This window comes from Centrocercus urophasianus, unplaced genomic scaffold (assembly GCF_019232065.1).
Source record: "Centrocercus urophasianus isolate 14NV4802_14NV808 unplaced genomic scaffold, USGS_Curo_1.0 seq_29, whole genome shotgun sequence".
In the NCBI taxonomy this organism is placed as follows: Eukaryota; Metazoa; Chordata; class Aves; order Galliformes; family Phasianidae; genus Centrocercus; species Centrocercus urophasianus.
Genome location: NW_024884855.1, coordinates 4,895,094 through 4,918,619, shown reverse-complemented (window position 1 = coordinate 4,918,619; position 23,526 = coordinate 4,895,094). Strand labels below are relative to the sequence as shown.

The window sequence follows — 23,526 nt, the reverse complement described above, 5'->3', positions numbered from 1 at the left end:
GAAAAAGGTGTTTTGCAGTGATAAAGCACTTCTATCTGACTGATAATATTTTAGGAAAACTATTTGGTCACAACATGAAACACCTCTTATACTGAAAACATTTAATGGATCTGGAATCAAGCCGCAGTTTGTCTCCGTAAGGCTCACAAAATAGAAACGTGCACTCCCCATTCTCAGTTTAGGAAAAATGTCAATAGTTGCATCAGTCCTTGTGTTCAAACAGTCCCAGAGAGAGAAAACAGCCAGTACTGCTTATGTACAGCTGTTATTATGGGATATTTGGCATAAATCAAACAGGGATCTTAAAGAAACAGTGATGGTTGGAATCACATGGATATTGAGTGTGATTCCTGAAATTCAGAAGTAGGGAAAGAAACTTCTCATTTAAAAATTCTTAATGCAGAAATTAACTGGTAATAACAGCTTAAAACAGGAACTGAGAGAACTTGCAATTTCATGAGACTTAAAATTTAAATCTGCATAGAAATTTTAGCCTAAATTAGTGATTCTTTTTATTGGTACTTTTAAAGACTATTTATATACATTTTCTGGATTTCTTGGCAGATAAGTGCAGTAGAATTGTAAGAAATGTCTACATAGAGGTTAAATTTGCTGAGCCAATTATCGTAGCAAGTTTTCATGATGTAGAAAGGCCAAATCCTAATTAGCCTGATTTTCAGATATTAAGCATCTTTTACTCCTCTAAAGGGTGATGAAAGTCTTCTGTCAGCAGTTCTGCAGAACTAGTTAAGGGGATCTACTCATTTCAGTAACTCAATTTTTGATGGTGCTCTGCTTGTGTGTATTGTACCTCACGCTACAAATTATCTGCATGTTTATTTTCATGGAGGAATATACATTTGATTTAGTTCATTTTAGTGAAAAGGAAAAGACAGAACTAACTTGATAATGAAGCTGTCTTAAATGATTGGACTTGAATGTTTTCATTTTAAAGTATTACTTTTCATTTAAATATTCTAATTATTTGTTTTCTGCCTTTTAGAAAGCTCTCAGTTTCCAAGGTGTAGAGGCATTGTATATATTGACTGATGGAAAACCAGATACCAGTTGTAATCTGATTTTGAAAGAAATTGAAAGATTGAGAAAGCAACAAGATATTAAAATCCACACCATTTCTTTTAGCTGTGTAGACAGGTATGTGATACATAGCAAGAAGAAAAAAAAGACAATCCTTAAAGTGATTATTTATTGTCAGAAGGCCGAGTTCTCAGTGCATGCCACATGCTCAGTTCACTGAACAGGACTGAGCTAGGCAGGCATTCATGCCAGTGGGAGTGGGGCAGGCTGACACACGGTCGCTGTGTGGCCTGCATCTCCTACATCTACTTATGGGGCATATTGGACAATGGCAAGTAATAGAGGCTTAAAGCAGAGTGTAAGTTGTGGAGCACACACAAAATTTTCCTTCCTCTTATGGAATCTCCCAGCTTTTGGTTTTCTTACCCTTTGTGAAATATTACTGCCTTTCCTTGCCCACCAGCTCTCTGATTTTTTTGGTTTATCTTCTTATTCTGGTTTTGTTGGTACAATGAACCTCTTGTTAAAAAAAACAACCTGTCTACAGAGGTTATGATGACTAAGCAGTGTATATTCTTCCTTAGTTCTTCAAGTTTAGAAATGATACAGCAATTTAAAACCAAGTCCTCCAAATTGCTTGTTTTGATTTAATATTTTCTTGAGGAATTCTCAGAAATTATTTTTCTATTCTTGCTTTCAGATAAATAATTTTCATAATAATTTTTATTATTAACAGAGAGGCAAATGAATTTCTGAAGAAGCTTGCCTCCCAAACAGGAGGGCGCTACCACTGCAGTTCTGGAGACGTGGATGGACAATTAGCAGCACACCGAATGCTGACAGAAGGATTCGATGATGAGGATGTATGTTAAATGGTTTGGATCTTGTTGGATTTGGTTTTGTTTCATTCTGACTTAGTTCTTCATCTGTAGTCAAACTACATTTAAAAAAGAAAAATCACTAGAAGAATAAGACAGGAATCTTACAATACTTCATATTGAAATCAAAAGGAGAAATCCTAATTTCTGGCAGGTCTGTCTGCACTCTGCCTCAACCAGGTGACCAAAACTTCTAAAGCAGTGCGTAACGCAGTGTATATTTTTGAAAGAGAAGCAGAAGCGTCCTTTATCTGGACACTTTTTTTTTTATCCACATCATCTTCAATTACATCTGTCACTGTAAAATCCTCGTACAGTGTTTAGCACATTAATGTTATAAAAGGAGATTATTAATGATTGCCGCAGTAGAGAAGTTCGTTAATGAGCAGAATCTTATTTAATACAGAGTTGCTCTGCTCTTTGTAATCCCAAGGTCTCTGCAAACAGACTGGGGAAAGGAGATGTGGAGCTTTGGCAGTTCATAAAATGTGTAGAAACTGAAAATAGGAAGTAGATGCAGGTTAAAGTAGATTATTTTAATTCTGTTTTCAGGATCCAGTTTTCCCGTACTTCGAAGGAGATGATTTAAAGAAACTTACTGAGGAAGTAGCAAAAGCTAGAGGTTTTTTAAAGCAGGCAAAATCTTTGAGGTGAGTATCAAGAATCTTCCAATAATTTTTATTTCATGAAGTAAAAAGGAAATCTGAATTCCAGTGTCTACTACTTGCAATAGAATTGCTGTTTCTTCCTTGTACTACCAATTGCAGGTTTTTTTGAGGCTTGGAAAATGGCATGCAAATGATTTCTCTGCTTTAGATGGATTTAATTTTAAAGTCTTAAAAAGCTACCGTCATACCATTGTGGTCCCTCCAACACTTGTATCAAAGGGAAATTACATTAGGTTGTTCTTCACCTTTTGAGTTCTATCATATGCCAAATCATTATATTTCTCTATGTATAGATTACGAAAAAATAAAATGTCCTTTATAGTACCTCTTCCTTTAGTCTGACTTCTTACCCTGAAATGCACATTATTTTTATTTTGCAAAATCAACATAGTCTCCTTCAATGCTACCTCACCCTGATTTCTCTAACCACCCCATCCTGCACTCTTTCTGCTGGAATTACATTGTCACATGGAATAATGTGAGATCTGTTCATCAGCAACCCATCTGCTTTTCAAGTTACCATCCATCTCCCTTTTTCTTTAAAGACCTCTAAAATGTCAACTGGCTTTTTTCCTGGGAGGATTACCTAAGCCTTCCTCTTCATTCCTCTTTCATGTTGTGATTTACCAAAGGATCTGACTTCTGATCTCATCTCTCAATCTAGGTCTTGTTCTGTTTTCCTAGTTAGTATGACTCTCTATCTTTTTCCTTTTCCCTTCAAGTCTTGGGCCTGCCAGATTCTGTCCTGTCTTCCCCTGTTTCCTTTCAGTTCTTTTCAATTACCTTATCTCTCTGCATGTTCAGGTTTTTTCTCCCTTAGTTTTCCTTTTCTTCTCTTTAGCATCCTCACTTACCACTAAGTTTCTCTGCCTTTTCTGTTAACAGCTATTTAACAGGTAACGTAATGCCAAGCAGAGGTATCCCAGTGGACTCAAAACGTACTGAGTCAGTTCCTGAGAGCAATACAACCATTAGCACTGCGTGCCATCTGTATCTCAGCCAACTGAACTGGCTCACGAGGCACACTGTTTCCTGCTGCATCTAGTAGCATTCAGAGCTGGGTTTGGTACCTGCCTAGAACCAAAGGAGAAGACAGTAAAGTTGTGTTGATCCTTATGTCCTTTCATGGTTGCGCTTCCTAACTGCCAGAAGCAGAAAGTGCCATTTTGTTAATAATAGCAGGCAGAAGTGATTGTAAAAAGATTCAAAATGCATTATACCTCTGCAATAAAAAGATTTTCTGTGACACAAGTTCATGACTAAACAGACTTAAAAAGCTACTTTATATTTTCCTGAAAAACCACTGTAATTGTGTGATTATTTTTTTTTTCTTTCAAACAGGCTATTACTACAAAAATGGAACATAAACCCAAAGGACAGTTCTGTTTTTAAAAACAGTGCTCAGGTAAATAGTCACCATAAATCATATTTTATACATAGCTTTGAAATTTCATTAGAAGGATAACATATCATAAGCTGACTGTGAAGATTATTAATGGGAGTGACATTTTCAAAGCTGAAAATTTTGCAATGATTTTAGTGCTTAGCTGAGCTGGTTCCACAATATAACCAAAGAGAAGAAAAAAATCCAGTCAGATCTGCTGCTTCACAGAAAATAAAATGTGGAGCATGTTCAAATGTGGGCAGAATTCACAGTATAAGGCCTGGCCACTATGAAGGGATGTTTGGAGAAGAAACAGGATAACCATCCTGCAGTAAGCAAGTTGTTACAGGCATGTAGAGACAGAGGCTGCTGTTTCACAACCATCTCTGTCTTTGATCTTTCCAAAGTGAACTACTGACTGTAAAGCATATTGGAAGACATTCCTGTTAATGTACTTCAGAAAGTACAAAATGTAGCATAGTTGAGCACATAAGTAAGGTAAATTCTAAGTTCCTCAGGTTACTTTATATTGTTTTTCCAGTATTCTTTTTCAGTTGTGTCTGTGAACTTATGTGATTTATGTATTTTGATGTATTTAAAAAATGATTCATATGTTTGACTTGTAGGATTAAAATTTAGGCCAACAAGGGATGTTGAAGATGTTTGGAGTGGTACCACTAGCCTGCCTCACTTCATTGCATACTTAAAGCTTCCAGCTGCAAGTATAAAGAGGGAAGGATGTACTGTTGTTTTTTTCTTCCTCTAAACTTCTGGCAGAGGAGAGCTCACAAATGATAACTGTTGCCACCTTACTGCATTTACAGGTGTTGCAGAACTCAAAGTAAATCAAGACTTGAACTCTCCAAAGTCTAAACATAAACAGAGGATAGTTTTTAATGTAATGAATATAAATTTTAGAGAATGTAATGGTTTCATAATGTAATAGTTGTACAAGAATCAGACCCCTATTTCTCCACAGGTTAGGAATAATTATTTCACCACATCACACTAATAATTGCTTCAATCAATTGATGGTATGTCAAAGGTGTATTTTTTTGGCAGTTGGTTTGAGACTTGTTTGCTGGTGCTCTCATGACTAACAGATGTGACAGATGGCTGTGATACTAGAAAGAGAATTCTTTTCTTCAGTTTGAATAACAAATCCAAGAAATAACTCTAGTGCAGAAAACAAAGTTGGAATGACTTTGCTGAAAGAAATTTGCTAATAATTATTTTTACTCTTTCCGTGTTATGTTGGCAGTAGAGAAGGATCAGAGTGGATGATTCAGAAATCATCAGGCATGGAAATAAGGAATATCTTGATACTGATTAACACCTGGTTATGTTTGTATAATCACACACTGCCAATCTTCAAAGCAATTCTGTTAAGTTCTTGTGCACTTCCTTTCATAGAAAGATTTAAAATGTTTCCAGTGCCATTTAAGAAAATCCAGTATTGAGGCACATATTTTTCCAGTTTATGAAATACACATTTTTTTTAATGAGGAACTCAGTGGTGGCAGTTCATTAGCATTTTGTAGCTGTTTACGTTTGTCTTCCAGAGGGCTAGAAATTCATGGTTTTAGTATATGTAATTTTAATGAAAATTGATCCAGACTGCAAAATTCAGATACATGGTCTGAGTTTATTCAGGAGCCATTCTCTTCTCCTGAGTGCCAACTGATGGGAATGACTCAATAATTTGATATGGGAGATGCCTCTTTTCCTTCTTCTGTTTTATCTCCATAAAGAGCTAAAACTTTTTCTTTCCATCACAGAAGTATCTTTTTACTGTTGTATGCTCTGTACCATCTTACTCCTGCCTTCCATGTTGGCACCAGCCTACTGTGGCAGACTGCAGTTAAAAAGGCACATTGTGCTAAGCATCATTTTCCACGATTCTTGATAGGATATTTCAGTATATTTTCTGTGTGTTAGTATGTGTATCACTGCTGAGATGCTTTGGTATAAAGTCTTAACTGTAAATCAGTAGGATTAATTGCATTTTTATTGGATGTATATAAGTAATAGATGCTGACTACTGATAAAAGGAGTGAATTTGTTGAAACAGTAAATCCAGGCAGAAGAGACAAGGTTTGTGTATTGCCAACAAGAGATGCTTATTTATTCCTTGACAGATTTAAGAAATGTCTCAATGCTGGAGTGTATATTTTGATATTGTTATAGAGGTCCTTAGGAGGTAACCTGAATGTGATATCATAGACTCTGTATGAAATGAGAATTGAAACATGTCAGTGTGCTGTGTTAGATTGCAGTTTGGCAAAACTCTGATTTACAGCTTTTTTTTTTTTTTTCTGTATGGTATTTGGTTTTTGTATTTTACTCATTGGAAACAACTCAGTTTATCCAAAGTCTCACAAACTGATCATAAATGGATCTGTGTAATCCTGAGTTCACTGCACTGTACACTAACATTTTGAAATTACATATACTTAAAACATTGCTCATTTGTTTGCACTGGTTTAGTCTGGACATATGTTCATAACTCTTTATCTCTTGAAATGCTCCCAGGTTCAGACTGTAAACTTAAATATGTGTAGGAATTCAGGTATCTTCTTGCTGGTGCTGTGAGCTAAGAGTTCAAGAAAAATGCAACAGAAAAGGAAGGAACAGATATTTACGTTAAAATTTGTGTAAGCACAGAAGATTCTAAAAGAGTCAGATGTTGCAGTATGTAGCCATTGTATTCCATCCTCTTTGCTGAGGGTTTTCATCCAGCCTCTTTCCATACTTCTGAGACGTTGCAGGTTGATCAGCCCTGCTGCCTGCTTAGAACAGCTCAATCCTTCAAAATACAGTTTCTGTCTCCCACCTATTGCCTACCTGGGTCAGCAGTGATGACCAGATTAATCGAGTGCTCTGTTACTGAGCTTTCTATGTTGATTTGTCACATATATACCATTTGCTTTCCTGGTTTCTGCTTTTTGGAATGCGATTTATTTTATTCAAAATATAATAAAAGAGGAGTTTTATGATTGACAAACCTGCATACTTTTCTGCCATCTTCTTTGTAAGTCATGTATTTTCTGTGATTCACTAAATATTCTGATTTATATGCAGTGAATTAAAGTGAATTAAACCAGTTGCTACCTTGATGCTCTCAAACATACATCAGAAGACTGCAGCAAGAATTGGTGATCTCTGTGTGAGTACAGATGTTCATATTAACTTGGTATGGACTGGCAATTCAGGAACTCTGTGTGTGTTTTTCAGCCATAGAGCCTCAGAGGAAAACAGACCATACCTGATAGAGAGCTTTTGAACTAAAAGAAAACTTAACCTTTTTTTCTGCATATATATATATATTTCTTTTGTTTTTCAGTTTTTTTCTGTGACTTCTGTATCTAAGAAGCCAAGATGTCATCCCTGTTCTTTCGATGGAAACACTTTTATTTATGATTTATTTTGTACTGCTTTCCTTCAAACATTGTACAACCTGTCCCCTTTTTTAACACCTTAGAACACATAAGGGGCATGTTCATTATTGCTATTACAAGATGCTTGGGTTTTTTTCTGTAATTTCACCCTAACTTAGCAATGTGGGCTCTCAGATGCCATTTCATTTGGCCCATAAATCAGTCAACCTCTGTAGCATGCAAAGCAACCACAAATGCAAACTAAATGAGAGGCTAACTTGAAAAGCACTTTCTGTGGCACGTTCCAAGGCTGTACTTTATAGTATTCATGCATGCTTTATTCCGTCCAAGAGGAAATGGTGAAATATGTAGAATCATGATACAAGTAAATACTCAGACACAGGAAAAGGAGGAGACAGTGTGAGAATGCTCGTGTATGTTAATGAAGAACAGAGAGATTTTAAAGGAATCTGAGATCTCAGGGTTACAGCTAACTGTCTGACACTGAAACTAAAAAACCTTAATTTTTCGGACTTTAAGGGAAAGATGTTTGAAGTATTAGATGTGCTTGTTCCTAGCAGTACTGTATCTGATGCTATTAAAAAGAAAAAGCCAAATGAGAGATTATGAAAAAAACAGAGCATAGTATTATATCTTTAATCAGAATACGTGTGACTGTATTCAGTTGTTATACAGAAAGTTAAAATTGCATTGTGATACAGAAAAAATGTGTTTACAAAAGGCAAGTGATTGAAATGCACAGTGGTGAATGCTTGTATCTTTTTGTCCAGCAAAAAATCAGAAGGAACTTTCTGCCCAAAGGTTCTTAATTTAATCCTAGCATTCCATTGTTCTTTTGCTGTGTTAGGTACAGAAAATAGGCCTTCTGTTAATAATGGGAATGAGAATCTGCGTATTTCTCTTAGGCATGAAATTACAGAATGACCACAGGTAAGGTGGTAGCCTTTGTATCTTACTTTTCTAAGTTAGTAAGGACTGTGAAGAATGTTGTGCTATCCTACAGTAGTTAATGTGTCATTTGAATGATGCATACTTTCAGTATGCATCAACATCTGTTGCATTAATATTGTGTCTGTTTCAAGTGCTTTAAAAACAGTGCATACAAATGTTTTTTCTTCCTCTTGAAAATGACAGTTTTCCTGACAGTTTTAATCAGGGCTGAAAAACACCAAGTGCTTTGTCTCTATTTGCAGTACATAAAACTGAAGAGGAGTGGCCATACCTTTAAGTTACCTGAATCTTTCAGGCTTCCAGATCTTCCAACTCTGCATAAGGACTTTTTATTCTTTATTGTATAGAAAGAATTTAAGGTCAAATGGCATAGATTTTTAAGTGGTCAATTAAAATTAAACTAGAACAGCAGCCAGTTTTAATATACTTTGGTTATACTACATTTTAAAATGTGAAGGAATCACTAAAGGAAGTGATGTGAAAGATGTTACCCAAGCAAGTCTTGAAGAGTTATACCTTTTTCTTTGATTGCCTCCCAGCCAACTGAAACAAATTATTGCTTCCAAAGCTTCTTGTAAGCCACAGTATCCAGGCTCTTTCTAAACTCAACTCCTTTCTAGCTCAGACAGGAGCACCTCTTCATTTTGGTTTTGCCTGTAAACAAAGGGCACTACAGCTCATAAAAAGAAGCACTCAAAGTGGCTTATCTCATATCTCAAGGCTTAGTATACAAAAGCAATGAGCAACTTCTAGAGATTCACTGCAGTCCTTTAATGTTGGTCTCTGAGTCCTTCCATGTTTTGGTCCCTGGTCGCTCTGTAAAGTCACAGAGGCTGTGTAGCTCCCTGGCCTGAGTAAACACCATTACTTCATGCTGATTTCACACTGGGAGAAGATTGAGACAGGTATAATATCCTCGTACCCTGTTTCCCACAAAGAACTTGAGTCACATGAACTCAGCCAAAGTCAGTGGTGGAGCATTTAAACCAGACAGCAATTTATAGTACCAGCGATAGCCACAAACACTCAGTTTCACAGGTCACTCCTGATGCAATCAGCCTTTACCTCACTATACATGCTTCTTCTGCCATCTATCCTCTTTGGTCATCACAGCTTTTGATCTGATTACAGTAAAAAGAAATAAGATGGAAAAGAACAGCAGTGTGGTTTTCTGACCACTCTTTTAACTGGCTAGACTTCTGAGGCTGTCTCATGGTGAGAAGGCAGTGTGTCCCTTGTTCATCATTCTCATACATATTAGGACATGGGCAGAGAAGATCAGGTCTGCATCTGGTTTCAGTATAGTGCCCCATGCTCATCTTAAACTGTGGTTCTCTCTCTTGTTTCAGTCACATTATCTCTTTTTTCTCCCTTCTGTCTCTTTAGTTTTTTCAGAACACGACCTAAGGAAGATCACCACCCTTAACTTTTTTATAATTCTATCAAGTTCTCCTTTTTCTGGACAATCTCAATAACCATTTTATGTGAGCAACTCACCTGCCACTTCAGTCTTTCATGTCTCACTCCTGTTTTCTTGCCTTAGCTTGGACATTCTCAGCTCAGTGTAGCTTTAGGAGAGAGCTGAGTCCCTTAAGCTTTTCTGCTGTTCTGCCCTTGGGCACTCCAGAACGTGTAATCTTGCCTATGACTCAGGACAAACATCCGGCTGTCACGTTAACTCAGACTTATGTCTAGTTCTTCATGCTTAGGTTACATCTCTGCTAAAGGCTCCTTTCTGTATAACAACTTCCACACAATTAAAAACCCTTATTCAGGTTCCTGTTATTTCACAGTCAGAGCCAGAGCTCTACTCCCTTCCTGTAGCCTGAAAATGTAGTCCTGCCTTGCTCATAACTAACTGTTGTTTTCCTGTCCCGTCACTCTCTTTATATCCTTTTGATGACTTCTCATCTTCAGTTACATTAAAAATAATCTATTGCTTCCACTTTTCTGATGTGTCTTAATTGCTGATACATGCCATTCCATATGGTGAATCGCCCAAATCATCACCTTAAAACTCCATTGAGAATCCTACAGCAAAGGCATAGACAAAGACCGCTGTCAACTGTGACAACCACTAGGCTTTCTCCTCTCTCTAGTATCTCTTCTTATATCATTAAAAAATAGGTTCACTGATGAAGGACGTATCTGTTCCTGAAGGAGTTGCTAGAACGTATGTCCTTTGTGATTTACCTTTTAAACTAAAAGAAATAATGTGCAAATTGTATCTGTAATACAACCATTTTCAATCTGATAGCTGTGAGACTGTGTGTGAGGTTCATTTTCCTTTTTAAGCTTATGAATATTTTATTTCCTTTTTTTTTTTTTTTTATGAATTGTCTTTTCTTGTGCCTCAAATGATGAACTGGAGACTGGAGTGGATATATAACTTTATAAGTTGACTTGTTTTGTGTAGTCAGAACTGTGATATGAAACAGTCGTGGCCTTAGAGATGGCTCTGCAAAGGAAGACAATTTGGCAGTAGACTCAAAAACAAAAATGCCTGGGCCTCCAGATAGAATACAAAGACAACTCTTAGCTCAGTCTCTAGTCTGGCCTTCTATTTCTGAGATTCTTTTAAAGTGACCTATTGCATTATTTCTTCCTCCTTTTGATGACAGAAAAGCCATGGATGGGCTGAAAACTTGAGCATTATAAAGAAAGTAAACTCTATTATCCTTTGGACGATACCACATCCCTCTGTGGTCCAGCATTCAGCGCTGGTGCCCACATCACTAGGTGCAAATGTGTGTTCCTTTGTGTCCTGCAGTCATGCAGCATCTTGTCTCAGCCAGGCTCTGAATCTACTGAATCAGTGGTCCTATCAGCATGCAGTTTAAAATCAGCTTGTGTAAGTGTACTAGATTCCTCTGTGAAACAGTGCAATTACCTTTCAACACTGCTTTACAGACTGGATGTGAGTAATGTTTTGATAAACCATCATGATACTTCAGAAATGGGAACTGTCTCTGTAAACAAAGTAGCAAACTTTGTGACACCTTCCTGTTGTGTTCCTTCCTGTTGAATTTTCAGCAGTCATCTCCTAGAAGTACTGCCTGTTTGCTTATTTCTGTTGCCTGTATGAACTGCAGGTGGTCACAGGAGAAAAGGTAGAAACTGTGTATGAGCTGTCATTTCTGACCGGAATGAAGTACTAATGCAGCAGTATTTCTTGTTGTAACTTTAGCTTCTGTTTCTTTCAACAAGGCATAGCAGGACTTAGGGAATCAAGTATGACTACCTGTATTCTTAATTGAGAGTGAGGTACAAAATAGCATTTCTGGAAGCTCTTCTGAGATGGCTCCTTCTGGCCAAAGGGGAACCAAAAATCAAATTAAAGTACCCCTTGTTGATTTTCACTGAGCAGCACTGGCCAGATGCTGTGACTTGTGGAGTTGTTCTTTAGTAGTTCTAGAATTGATGGAATAACTCTTTCTCAGATAAAATGGTGAAACCTATCAATGCTGTGGCTAGCTCGACCAAGGGAATTTTGTATGCCTGAGGATTTTACTCTGATTTGGGTTTGTCTCTCATTTTGCAGTCTGAGAAGTGCAAATTTACTCGACAGGTTAGAAGATTCTAATGCAGACTACAAGGACTGAAATGCATGTATATTGTACTAAAACATGTTTGTCTAGGTGTCAGTCTGTGTGCTTGTCAACACATGACTCCATTAAATACCATTAAATTGTATTTAAATTACAAAGTCACCTACAAGATATTCTTAATATGCCAACATTTAAAATAGAAGTAATTTATATTCAGATTTGGGAGTGTTCCTTTAGCATCTTAACTACAGAAGCCTAGTTTTAGATACACCTATTTAAAATGCTGGTTTTGATTTCTCATTGTTTAATTTATAAAAGGTTTTGTGCTTTGAAAGTACTTTAAAATCTCAGAATCAGAGAACTTCTGTAATAATTAATCATTTAATTTATTATTAATTTTAAATGCTTTCTTTAAGAGTAAATCTCCTTTTCCTCTTCTGTTGTGTACCAGGTAGTTTGCTGCCTATACTTCACTTGGAAATGGGAGAATAACTCTTGTGCCTAAAAAATTGGATTGGAGATGAAGGTAGAAAAATCAAGATGAAAGAGCGAAGTATCGCAGCCAAACAATGTTTTTATTTCTTCTCTCTACCCAAATTTAGATTGAAAAGTGTAGGTAGAAGGGAAATGTACTTCATTTCAATCTGCTACTGGTTGAGAGGTATCCTACCAACATTTCATAATGATTGAATCGTTAAGGTTTGAAAAGGCCTCTAAGATCATCCAGTCCAACTGTCAGTGCCCCCCCCACCATGTCCACTAAACCACGTTCCTCAGCTCCACATCTTCTTCTTCACCTCCAGGGACGGTGACTGCACCACTTCCCTGTGCAGCCTGTGCCAGTGCCTGACCGCTCTTTCTGAGATGCAGTTTTTCCTAATATCCAACCTAAACCTCCCCTGTGCAACTTAACATTATTTCTTGTCATATCTGTATTATCTCAGAGAAGAGGCCAACCCCACCTCGCCACAGCCTCCTTTCAGGGAGCTGTAGAGAACCTCTCCTGCGCCTCCTCTTTTGCAGACCAAACCATCCCAGTTCCCTCAGCCTCTCCCCCTGTGCTTTAGACTCTTCACAGCTCCGTTGCCCTTCTCTGGACATGCTCCAGGGCTTCAGTGTCTTGTAGTAAGGGGCCCAAAACTGAGTACAGTACTCAAGATGTGGCCTCGCCTCCTGCCTGCATCTGCTGGCACTATTTCTGATACAAGCCAGGATGCCACTGGCTTTCTTGGCCACCTGGGCACACTGCTGGCTCATGTTCAGCCATCTGTCCACTAATAGCCTCAGATCCCTTTTCTCCCTGCAGCTTTACGCTCTGCCCCAAGCCTGTAGCATTGCCTGGGGTTATTGTGACCCAAGTGCTGGACCCAGGACTTGATCTTGTTAAAGCTCATAGAGTTGGCCTCAGATGAACTCTTCCTGCCAGCTTGGTGTCATCTGTGAATGTACTGAAGGTGCACTCAGCCCCCTCATCCAGATCATCAATAAAGAAGTTACACAGGACCACCCCAGTACTGACCCCTGGGGAATACCACTGGTGACTGGCTGCCACACAACTGTGAGAGATAAATTTGTTTTCAAGCATTAGTGTTAAGATTTTCATTCCAGTTTTTCATAAGAACCTTTTTCTCTGTACTTTTCGTAATCCCCAGGTGAGACGTTTTAGTAATCTAGTGCCATTTCTCTACAGAATGATGTAACAATAGTGTATTTGTGTTGTCTAGTGTCTTAGCAATCCTTTTACAAGGTAACAGTAAGATATTTAGAAGGATCTGATGTGGAGTTGTTTTTTTTTTCCTGAAAAGGAATGTAAATTATGTACAAATTAAGCCCTGCCCTTTTTTGGCTCACAGCCCAGCCACCAACTACAAAGGAGCAGAACAACAAAAGGACCTGAGCACACCTGAACATCTCTGTTTGCCTGAGCGCCTTGTGTTACTAATTGTTCAGCAAGACAAGTCTCTTGGTCTTACTTGGACAGGAAGCACGGGGAGAACGCTGACATCCAGGATTCTACCAAGGGTACTTACTATTTCTTTAGCTATTTTTAAAAACCTGAAATGTTTAAATCTAACTTTCGAGGGAGGAGTAATTTCTACATTTATACATTTGAAATGGCAGTAGAGGAGCTAAGAACTCATACCACACATGCTGCTTAAGATGTAACTATGCATAATATGCAGAATGCAGAAATAAACTTCTATATAATCTTCAGAAACAAGGATGTTACTGATTCTGGAAATATTTTTTTAATGCATTTGTATATATTGAAAATTTGTTAATTTCCAGTTCACCTGAAGCTGATGCGTGTTCACATTCTATCGGTGCCTTTTAGGAAAGAGATAAGTTCTTCAAACTTACGTGATAGAATGCTTTTTGCTTTTTGATCTACAGCTAACTTAAAATATGAGGAGATGTTAATCAGGTGTCAGCATTCAAATATATGCCATTTAACAATATGTTTTTAATGGCATATGAGACAAGCTGGACTCTCGCTGTCTTTACAGTGTACAGAAAAGTGTATCTTTCAATGGACTGCAAAGTGAAGTCATTTTATGTGGCTTAGAGCTACTGCAAATCATGGTTTAGAGATGTAAATTTTATTTTCCTTAACACAAGAAGCATATCTGTTTTATTTTAATAGTTCTTATTTAAGTTGTGCTTGGAAATGTAGGTTATTTTTCATTTTTTTAAGTATCAGGATATTTTTCAACATAAGGAGCTCAAGTTTCCATTGTTATGCTACTGAATTTAGTGGGCTGATATTGGTGATGAAACAGTATAGCAGTGTGGAGACTGCTACAAATTATTTCCGTGTGTCTGAAATCAGAAAAGCAGAGCAGAAAGAAAAAAAGCAAAATATGAAAAACAAAATTTAAAAAATGTAAAGAAGTGATGACAAAACAGCCTGTAACTGCAGGGTTACAGACTGTGGGATGCACTTCCTGTGGTTTTGTTAGTATTTCTTTGTCACTCTGGAAGTGATGCAGCTGTCAGTTCCCAGACATGGCCAGTTCTGCATAATCTGTGCTGAACACCAATGTAAATGACTGAGAGTAAAACCTATGCCCTACTGCTGTAATGTTTCTACAAATACTCTTGAGGAGTGTGTGGGGATGATGCTATTTGGACCCATTCCTGTCTACAGGAGAACCACAGTAATTTGCATGTATTGGGTCCATATTTTTTAATCTAAAGTGGCAGGCACACAGCTTGCCTCCCACTTTACTGGTACTTAATTTGAATGTTTTTAGGTGTATATACTCTGTATTTCTATCTGGGGACATGAGGGAATCAAGACAATAGGGCTGTCTGATGCAGGAAAATTAACTTGTTAATTAGTTTGTTGAAATTACTTTCTTGTGAGTATGCCATGATTTGGAAAACTGTTAATTTTAATTGCTGAATATAAGTGCCTATCTAAAGAGAAATGATTCTTGTAGAATAAACTCACTTTTCATCCAGAAGAAAGTGTACAGACTGATAACTCCTGTGGAATTGTGTATCATGGAATGACCATAAAATCACAGAATCATTATGGTTTGGAAAGACTTCATCTGATCCAACCATCCATCCACCACCAATACTGTCCACTAAACCATGTCCCTGAGTGCTACATCCACCCTTTCCTTAAACACCTTTGGGGACTGTGACTCCACTGTTTCTCTGGGCAACCTGCTGCAATGCCTAACTGCTCTTTCTGAGAAGAAATTCTTCTTAATATCCAACCTGAAATTCTATGATACTCAAATCAGTCTTCTGAAGTACATAAAACAGCTGTATATGAATGACCTGATGAAAAGAAATATCAACAGAAGTTGGTAAGAAGTTGGTATCTCTAAAATCCTGTAGTTTCTCTTCATTTCTATATAACATGAAACTAACAGATAAAAGATTTTGTTGGAATGTAAAAGTATCCAGATTCATTACAAATTTTACATAGAAATACTGTCACCAAAATTATGAATATGCATAACTTTGGCATATTAAGATAATAAAATAGATTTAAATAAAAATAGTATAGTTACAAAAGTACAAGTAAAAGTATGTTACAAATGTTACAATTGTAACATGAAATTCACTGAAATTCTCTAAATTCCAGAGTACTGTGCAAGAATTTTCAAGAGACTTTTTATCTTGCAGCCGTGATGCAAGAAGGATCTACAGAGGAGCTTCACAGGGACCTCCTATGTGAGAGCAAACTAACTGAGCACACCAGAGCACTGGTTAAAAGCAGAAGGACAGTGGTGACAGGAGGTGGAGGCTACCTGGGATACAATCTGGGATGCGCTCTTGTCAAGGCAGGAGTTGCTGTTGTTCTGTTTGACGTACGAGAACCCAAGTGGGAAATTCCAAATGGTGCAGACTTTTTCAAGGTATGTTGAAACTGCATATTTAACAGCAGTGCAATAAGTCATACTACTGCTTGCACATACTAATACTTGCACATTAGCAAGTTTTCTCCTTAGGAATTTTTAATTAAAAAGGCATGGAAAGACACAGAGTTTGACTGTACAAGAAAGAAGAGTCATTAAATGAAATGAAGAGTCAGATCAGTATAAAGAAAACTGATTGTTTTCTCATGCAGTGAGAAAAAATGCATATGCAAAGCCTTGCCAAAAGTTTGCTTCCTCTGAGTTTGCTAAATAAGTAAGTTAAATCAGACTCAAGAAATCTTCTAAATAAAAATACATGGTGGTGGAATAGTGTTCTGGAGTATCACACTAGTGATCAGACAGGTGTCACACAGGCTTGCCCTGTACCTGCTCTTCTCAGAGTAACCATTTATGAGCCCTGATTACTTTTGATTCCTAACAATTCAATACATTTATTTATTATGTCTGCAAAAGAGAGAGAGCAAAAAAGACCTAAAATATTTAATGGTCCTGTGAGGAACAGCAAACCCCAGTACTTCCTGATGTGGGGGGAAGCTATTCTTCACATTTGCTTCACCCAATCAGGTTTGGGAATTTGAGTGTGCAGGCACGCACTAGCATGGCTCCTGCCACCTTACACAAGTTCTAGCTAGACACGGTATCATCTAGCTAATCTGTACTGAGTGTTTAGAATAAGATCTCTTAAACACAGTCACTAGAATTAGAATGTTGATGGCAAAGCTGAAAGTAATCACAACATTCCTGTCCCAGGGGCTATCAAGGTGGTGATGCAATTCTTCTTGCCATGTCACCATGTGAAAAATGCTGAGGATGGCAGAGAAGGACACATGATGCTGCTCTGTGTGGTTGTGTAGTGGACAGAATAATGGGCCAGGCAAGCTCCTAGTCTGACCCAGGATGGCTGTTATTATGCTCAGTTTAAGAAACAGCTTTTAAAAAACTTGGAGCAGTGATGGAGTACTGTCAACAATTCGAAAACCATAGGATTGATTTGTTGATAATGTGCATCTACATAATTTGTTTGAAGTTGGTGCACTGATGCCAATTTACATCTTTTTGAAGAAACTCAAAGGATTTGTCTCCAGCAATTTTCTGAGAAAATTATTATAGTTTAATTAAAAAAAAAATCCTAAGTATAGGTGAATTATCTACAAAATGAAACTACAAGGTAAATAAGGTATTAAGGCACAGATCTCTAAGGCAACTTGATCAGTGATTTGGAGATTGCTAATATTATTTAGACTGTGTATGTGTGTCAGCGTTTGACTGACAGTAGGAAGTGTAAGTCAGCCATGCTTGTGCAATATTTTTGCAAACTCAGGTGAAAAAAGCTGAGTTGAAGACTGATGAGATGATCTTTTAATCTTATCTCCAGCCATATCTTTTGTTTCACCATGATAAATAATATCTAATACTTTAACATCTCCTAATTTTTTGTAAAGAAGTGCACTGTCTTTTTATTGAAATATCACACTAACTTATACAATTTAAAATTCACATAGTATATGCTCTTCTGTTTTAACCTTGAACAAAACTTGTGCTTCTGAGTACATAAAATAAAGCTCAGATAGGCAAAGTGACTTGTCCAGATGGCAGAAGCCAGATCTTAAGGTGTAATTGCTGTCAGAAAATGAGTTCTCCAATTTGGTGATTCCTTGGCAAACAGCTGAACTCTCCTTGCTATGTTTTAGCATCATTTGGGCTTGATTCTCCTGCCCTCAAGCATATGCTGCTCCCATTCAAGTCAAACAAGTTTTGCCAGCCTGCAGGACTAAGTGTGAAAATATGTGTTGTAATTGAGGCTATCAAGAGTCATGATTGTTTTGTAATACAATATTAAGAAAAGTCTTAGTCATGGATTTTTGTCCATGTTTGTGATACTTTATTTAATGTTAGTTGATGATATGAGAAATAGATCAGAATGACTTTAAATTTTTGTTAATAGCCATATTGAATATTGATGGTGTGGAGAATGCAACGAGCTCTATCAGTCAAAATCCATTTTTTTCCTCATTTTACAGGGTGATGTGAGGGATTACGAAGCAGTGCTCAAAGCATGTGAAGGGGCTGACTGTGTTTTTCATGTGGCTGCTTGTGGAATGTCAGGATTAGAACAAGCAAGTACAATTTTCCTAACATTTTCTCCCTTTATTCTTGTGAAAGAAAAGATCTGTCTGCATACAGAAGTCAGAGAATATGATTAAGTGATATTTAGGTGAAACAGAATTTGATTATGAGGGTCAGGTGATCCATGTAGGAAACAAGGGAGGCGTTCCTTAAGGTAATAAATGTCAAAGCATGAAAGTAATGTGCTACTCAAAGCAGAGCAAGGCAATTAAAAATGAGAACTGCTAGAAATCCCTGTATGTCAGAACACTGTGACACCTACAAAGAACAATGGCCATAGGTTTTCTAGATCTGTCAGTTGCAATGATTTTATTGTGAATGTGACTTGATAAATTAATTAGATTCTATGCAAAAATTTTTTATAGCTTCAAAAGAAAGAGCAGATTGAATCCATAAATGTTGGTGGCACTGAAGTCATAATTGATGGTATGTACTTAGACTTTCTTTATTTGCTTCTGACCCAAACCAAGTGAATTTAAAAAGCTTCCAATTGGATATTTTCTGTGTTGATATGGCATTTAAAAGAGACTCTTCCCCTCTTAATCTCAGAGTAAGATATAAAGCTAGGTGTGCATAACAGGGCCCTAATGTAAAATAATCTACAACAGATTTAAAATATTTCTTCCTTCTAATGCAGAAAATTAACTTTTTGGATGGAATGAAACAGATTCCTTTACAACAGGTAGGAGATTTCCACTGGATTGGACTGAGGAAGGTTTTCAACCTGGACTTCATTCCACGGCAGACCAACTTAAACTCTTCACCATGTAATAGCTTATCTTTTTCCTTCACTATGTGATGAAGAAGAATGATCTTTTTTCTTCATAGAAACATCATGAGAGAGGTTAAACTTTGTTCTAAGCATTTAGGTGCCATAAATGTCCTAAGTATACTTAGCTATTACGTTACCACTTTACTATATCTGTCCCTGTTTACCCTATCTAATCTGACCCTTTTCTATTATATATTGATTTTTAACTAATATCTGCTAACAAATGTCAGATTTCCTCCTGTATATTCAACTCCAGAAAAAAACGTTTAAAAGTATGTTGTAAATTCCAAAGCTACCTTCTCTTTGCTTTTCCATCAAAACCCAAACAACAAAAACAACAACAATCAGAAAGCAAAATGGAAAAAATAGTTTTAATACAGACCCATTTCCATTCTGCCGGGGATTACTGTGGGCTATTACTGAACAAACAAACAAAAAAAAACCAGAATAATTACAGTGAAGTGGCAGGCAAGTAAAGGTCTGAATGAGCTGGAGGGAAAAGGTTGCAACATCTTACCTTCTTAGCCCAACATCTGAACCCACAGAAACATGTCCCGTCATATGTCTTGTAGACAATGCGAGAATCTGGGAGGAGTATGAACCTTGTGGCTCCCTATTAATCTACATTTTAATAACACCTTTTATTATCATATTTTCTTTCAAACATTTACATCAAATAATTGCTTTTATCATTTTCAAAATAGCCAGGGAGCAACTGGACTGACTGCTGTGTAGATTCCAACAATCGTAACTTTGTTAATATTCACTTAAACTTCAGAAGAATTGCTAAATCAAAAGGAAAGGTGTGTTACTGATGTTTGCAATGACATATGCAGCAGAATTTAGACATCTTACTCTCAGCTGGAATCCTTAATTAACACTTTGTTTTGGAAATTACACCAGTTTCATTTGTATTCAGTGTACCACTGATTATACATTGACAGTGTATGTTTCTTGCTAACCTTTGTTGGCCATTTGTCACTTATGGACAGACTGACACAGAGTTTTATCATACACACTGGAGAGAGCTCATACATTTCCTAAGATGACAGCTGGCCTGCATGGATGTCCATGTAACTGTGGTGCAAGAAGCAGAACTGCTTGCTGCACTCTGCAGGGCAAAAATGATGGTCTGCAGACAGGCTGCTGTCCCAAATCCCGACCCCTGCGAAGACGCAGATGGTTTTCAGAGCTGTTAGATCACCAGAAACATTTGTACTCATCTCCTATTTATTCAGCTTGTAAAATCAACATTTTAAAATAAATGTTTTTAAAAGAAAGCAGACTTTATTTTCCCTGCCAAGAGATTTCCTCTATCCAGGAGATGACAGCAGTCTGGTGGAGACATGATAGCTGTGGATAAAGCATCTGGTGATTGCAGTGTGAAATATCTGAACAGCACATATTTGAGATGAAATATTCCATCTGAATGAAAGATTCCATTGTGTTAAAAAAATATATATTTTTCTGTAAGTGTAGTACTTGTTTTCAAAAAGAGTTTTTCCAGTTCATATGTTGTTTCTCACTCTTTATTTTTGTTATAAACAATGTATTTTCTTTTAACATTATAGTCTGCAAACAAAGAAATATCCCTAGACTGATATATACCAGTACAGTGAACGTGGTATTTGGAGGGAATCCTATTGAAGAAGGAGATGAAGAAACTGTGCCGTATTTTCCGCTGGAAAAGGTACTTTGTTGATGTGATGGCATGACATCTGCTGTACTCTGAAGAGCAGATTATGTGAAGGTTGATCTGGAAGCATTAAGTTAGTTAGATTAAATTATGTGGAGTTATTTTTCATTACTAAAAATTGGCCCATATCAATGAAGAAATACCCAAATCATTGCTACTTTTATATACTATAAGTAGCCAGATTGAGAATGTTAAAATACCTAAGATGATTAAAGAAGATGGAATCTGACATTTCCCAAGAAGATTTTTAGAGGAAGGGCTTTCAGGGAACCAGCTGCTTTGTAAATGCTGCACATCATGGCCCCTGTGAGCCATTGCACTGAAAGATATTGTTAAATATCAAATTCCACATCTTTATGCGCGCTCATTATTGCCTCTTTGGTATTTCCAAACCTTGCTTTCTTGATGCTTCCTTACGGCACCTCATGGTTGCTCTGAAATAGTTGCCTTCTTTGCTATAACCTTTGAGGAATGTTTTCTAGCTGAAATCTGGAGCTCAATGCATCCTGGCCTCTCCTGTGCTTGTCATTTGTTCTTTCCTGCTCCCAGCATCCTGCCTGCAGCTAAAAGCTGTAATTTTAGACTGTCCAGCAATCCTAAACAGCGCTGACTACTACTCTGTTGGAGCCTCCTGCAATAGTTGGAAATGTCAGTGCAAAGCCTGCACAGCACCTCAGGCTTCTAATAAAGCATTTAAGGCATTTACAATTAGTTGCATGTTTTTGAGCCTTAATCATATGTTTTCTTTGATGATGACCATGAAATAGCAAGCAGCAGAGGTGCAGGAAGGAAGGTGCAACTGCAGTGTAACTTTTAGCTGTAATTTTCTATATAAATTATAGCAATACAGGATTCAAGAGATGTCTAAGTCACCTAGTGTGGAGAAGTAACCACCAAACCAGCATGGGCTGTGTCCAGAATCCCAATTAATACACTTGGATGCATTTTACTAACTTAATGGTAAAAGATAAAACTGGGAGGTGTTTATGATTATATAATTGTAGTTATATAAAATATATCGATTTAAAAATATATAAAAAGTTTCAATAGGAAATGGAAACATTTTTGGAAGTTCTAGTTTGTTTTATTTCACATTTAACTTAATTATGTACAGCTTTAATTATATTAAAAGGTCTGTAGGTCTGACGCCTACAGACTGGCTAGATTTAGCTGTTATCAGATATGAACATTGTCTGCCTTCGCAGATACAATAATGTGATTAAAATGTTGATCATATTCTGCCTTTCTTTATAGCATTTTAATCATTACTCTAGAACGAAGGCTATTGCAGACCAAATGGTTCTTGCTGCTAATGGGACTTTGCTAAAAGGTATTTCTAAAACATTTGGGTTTTTCCTACCATTAGTAGTGCTATTCCTTTCTCTGTTTACTGGCTTATCAATAAACAGTATATATGAAATGAGCTGAAATAAACCTACCAGTGGATGACTAGTGTTCATACCAAGACAGGAAATTGTACACAAACAACAGATGGGAATATCCAGCCTATGTTACCTTACTTCTTCAAATCATTTTAAAACATTACCAACTTTACTGGATTTGTGCTTTTATTGCCCATTCTTTCTGTCCCTTCAAACATCTCAGCACTGTCTGATAAATCATTTTCATAATCCCCAAGAGCTTGCTGTCATATTGCAAAAATAATTGCTGCTTCTTAAACAGATTGGCAATAACAGGATCATGTAGACTTCTAACATTCCATATGTGTGAATAGTTATGACAGAAAATCTATGTGTATGCAGCAAGAGAAATATTTAGCCTTGCTTTTATATACATATTCTTCTACTCTTGCCAATTTCTCTGAACTGAAATTTGATAAATAAACATTAGAAGGGGATGCAGCTTTAGCATCTCTCATTACGTACTGAGCAAAGGCCCAGCGCCTGTTAAACCTTCCCACACCAGAGGTGGAACTGTGCCTGTTCCCAATCTATGTACTGATTCACGTGTAGAGTTAGTGTTAACTTTAGAGTATTCTGACTAGTCTGAAAGCCTCTCTTCAAGAGACCTCTTCCATTCTTTTGCAGTGCCATCGAGCCTTAAGCAAGCATAGTGTCTAAATACAGTGAATGGCATGTTTTTGTTCCTGCATTCCGTGTCTGCAATTATGGAGACACAAGAATTTTTTATAAACTTTTATCTATAACCAAAAAAGGAAAATTCATTCAGGCAGGAGGCATGGGCACAGGGAAGTTCTGCGGTGAGAGGATTTGATTTCCCAGGCTGCAAAGGAAGGATCTTCCACTGCTACTGGATTCAGTTTTACAGAGATGATAACGAATGGGAAGCACAATCACGTAGGGTGGTCAGACCAATCCCTTGTTTTCAGAATGTATCATTCAAACAATATATGAGATGTTCCTGTCGTGTGCTGGGTCCGAACTGTCTGCTAACCGCACTCTGCTCTTTCCAAGGAGGCGCCGAGCTCCGGACCTGCGTGCTCCGTCCGCCAGGCATCTATGGCCCCGGGGAGCAGCGCCACCTGCCGCGGGTAGCCGTATGTGTCACGTGGTCAGCGCGGCTCCGCAGGGCGCTGTGAGGGCGGGACGGCAGCGAGGGGCGGCGCGGCTGAGCGATTGCCCCTAAAAACTGGGGAAAGGTGGGGCGATTCGCGTGGTAACAAAGAGCGGGATGTGAGCGCTGAGAAA

The 23,526-nt window shown here is 37.5% G+C and overlaps 1 protein-coding gene across 4 annotated transcripts in view; it reads left to right on the top strand.

The window, feature by feature from the left end:
• LOC122165068 (putative short-chain dehydrogenase/reductase family 42E member 2) overlaps positions 1–23,526 on the top strand; it is a 29,947-nt gene that overhangs the window by 1,533 nt on the left and 4,888 nt on the right. For 2 of the 4 annotated variants that reach the window (XM_042827698.1, XM_042827695.1), the window contains exons 2-7: positions 16,009–16,241; positions 18,284–18,379; positions 18,755–18,815; positions 20,733–20,851; positions 22,112–22,187; positions 23,293–23,375. In XM_042827698.1, coding sequence (XP_042683632.1) covers positions 16,009–16,241; positions 18,284–18,379; positions 18,755–18,815; positions 20,733–20,851; positions 22,112–22,187; positions 23,293–23,375 — 668 coding nt within the window. Of the gene's footprint in view, positions 1–4,599; positions 7,135–8,213; positions 8,297–12,316; positions 13,888–15,671; positions 15,687–16,008; positions 16,242–18,283; positions 18,380–18,754; positions 18,816–20,732; positions 20,852–22,111; positions 22,188–23,292; positions 23,376–23,526 lie in introns of those variants that run through there. The other 2 variants (XM_042827696.1, XM_042827697.1) reach the window with 2 other exon arrangements.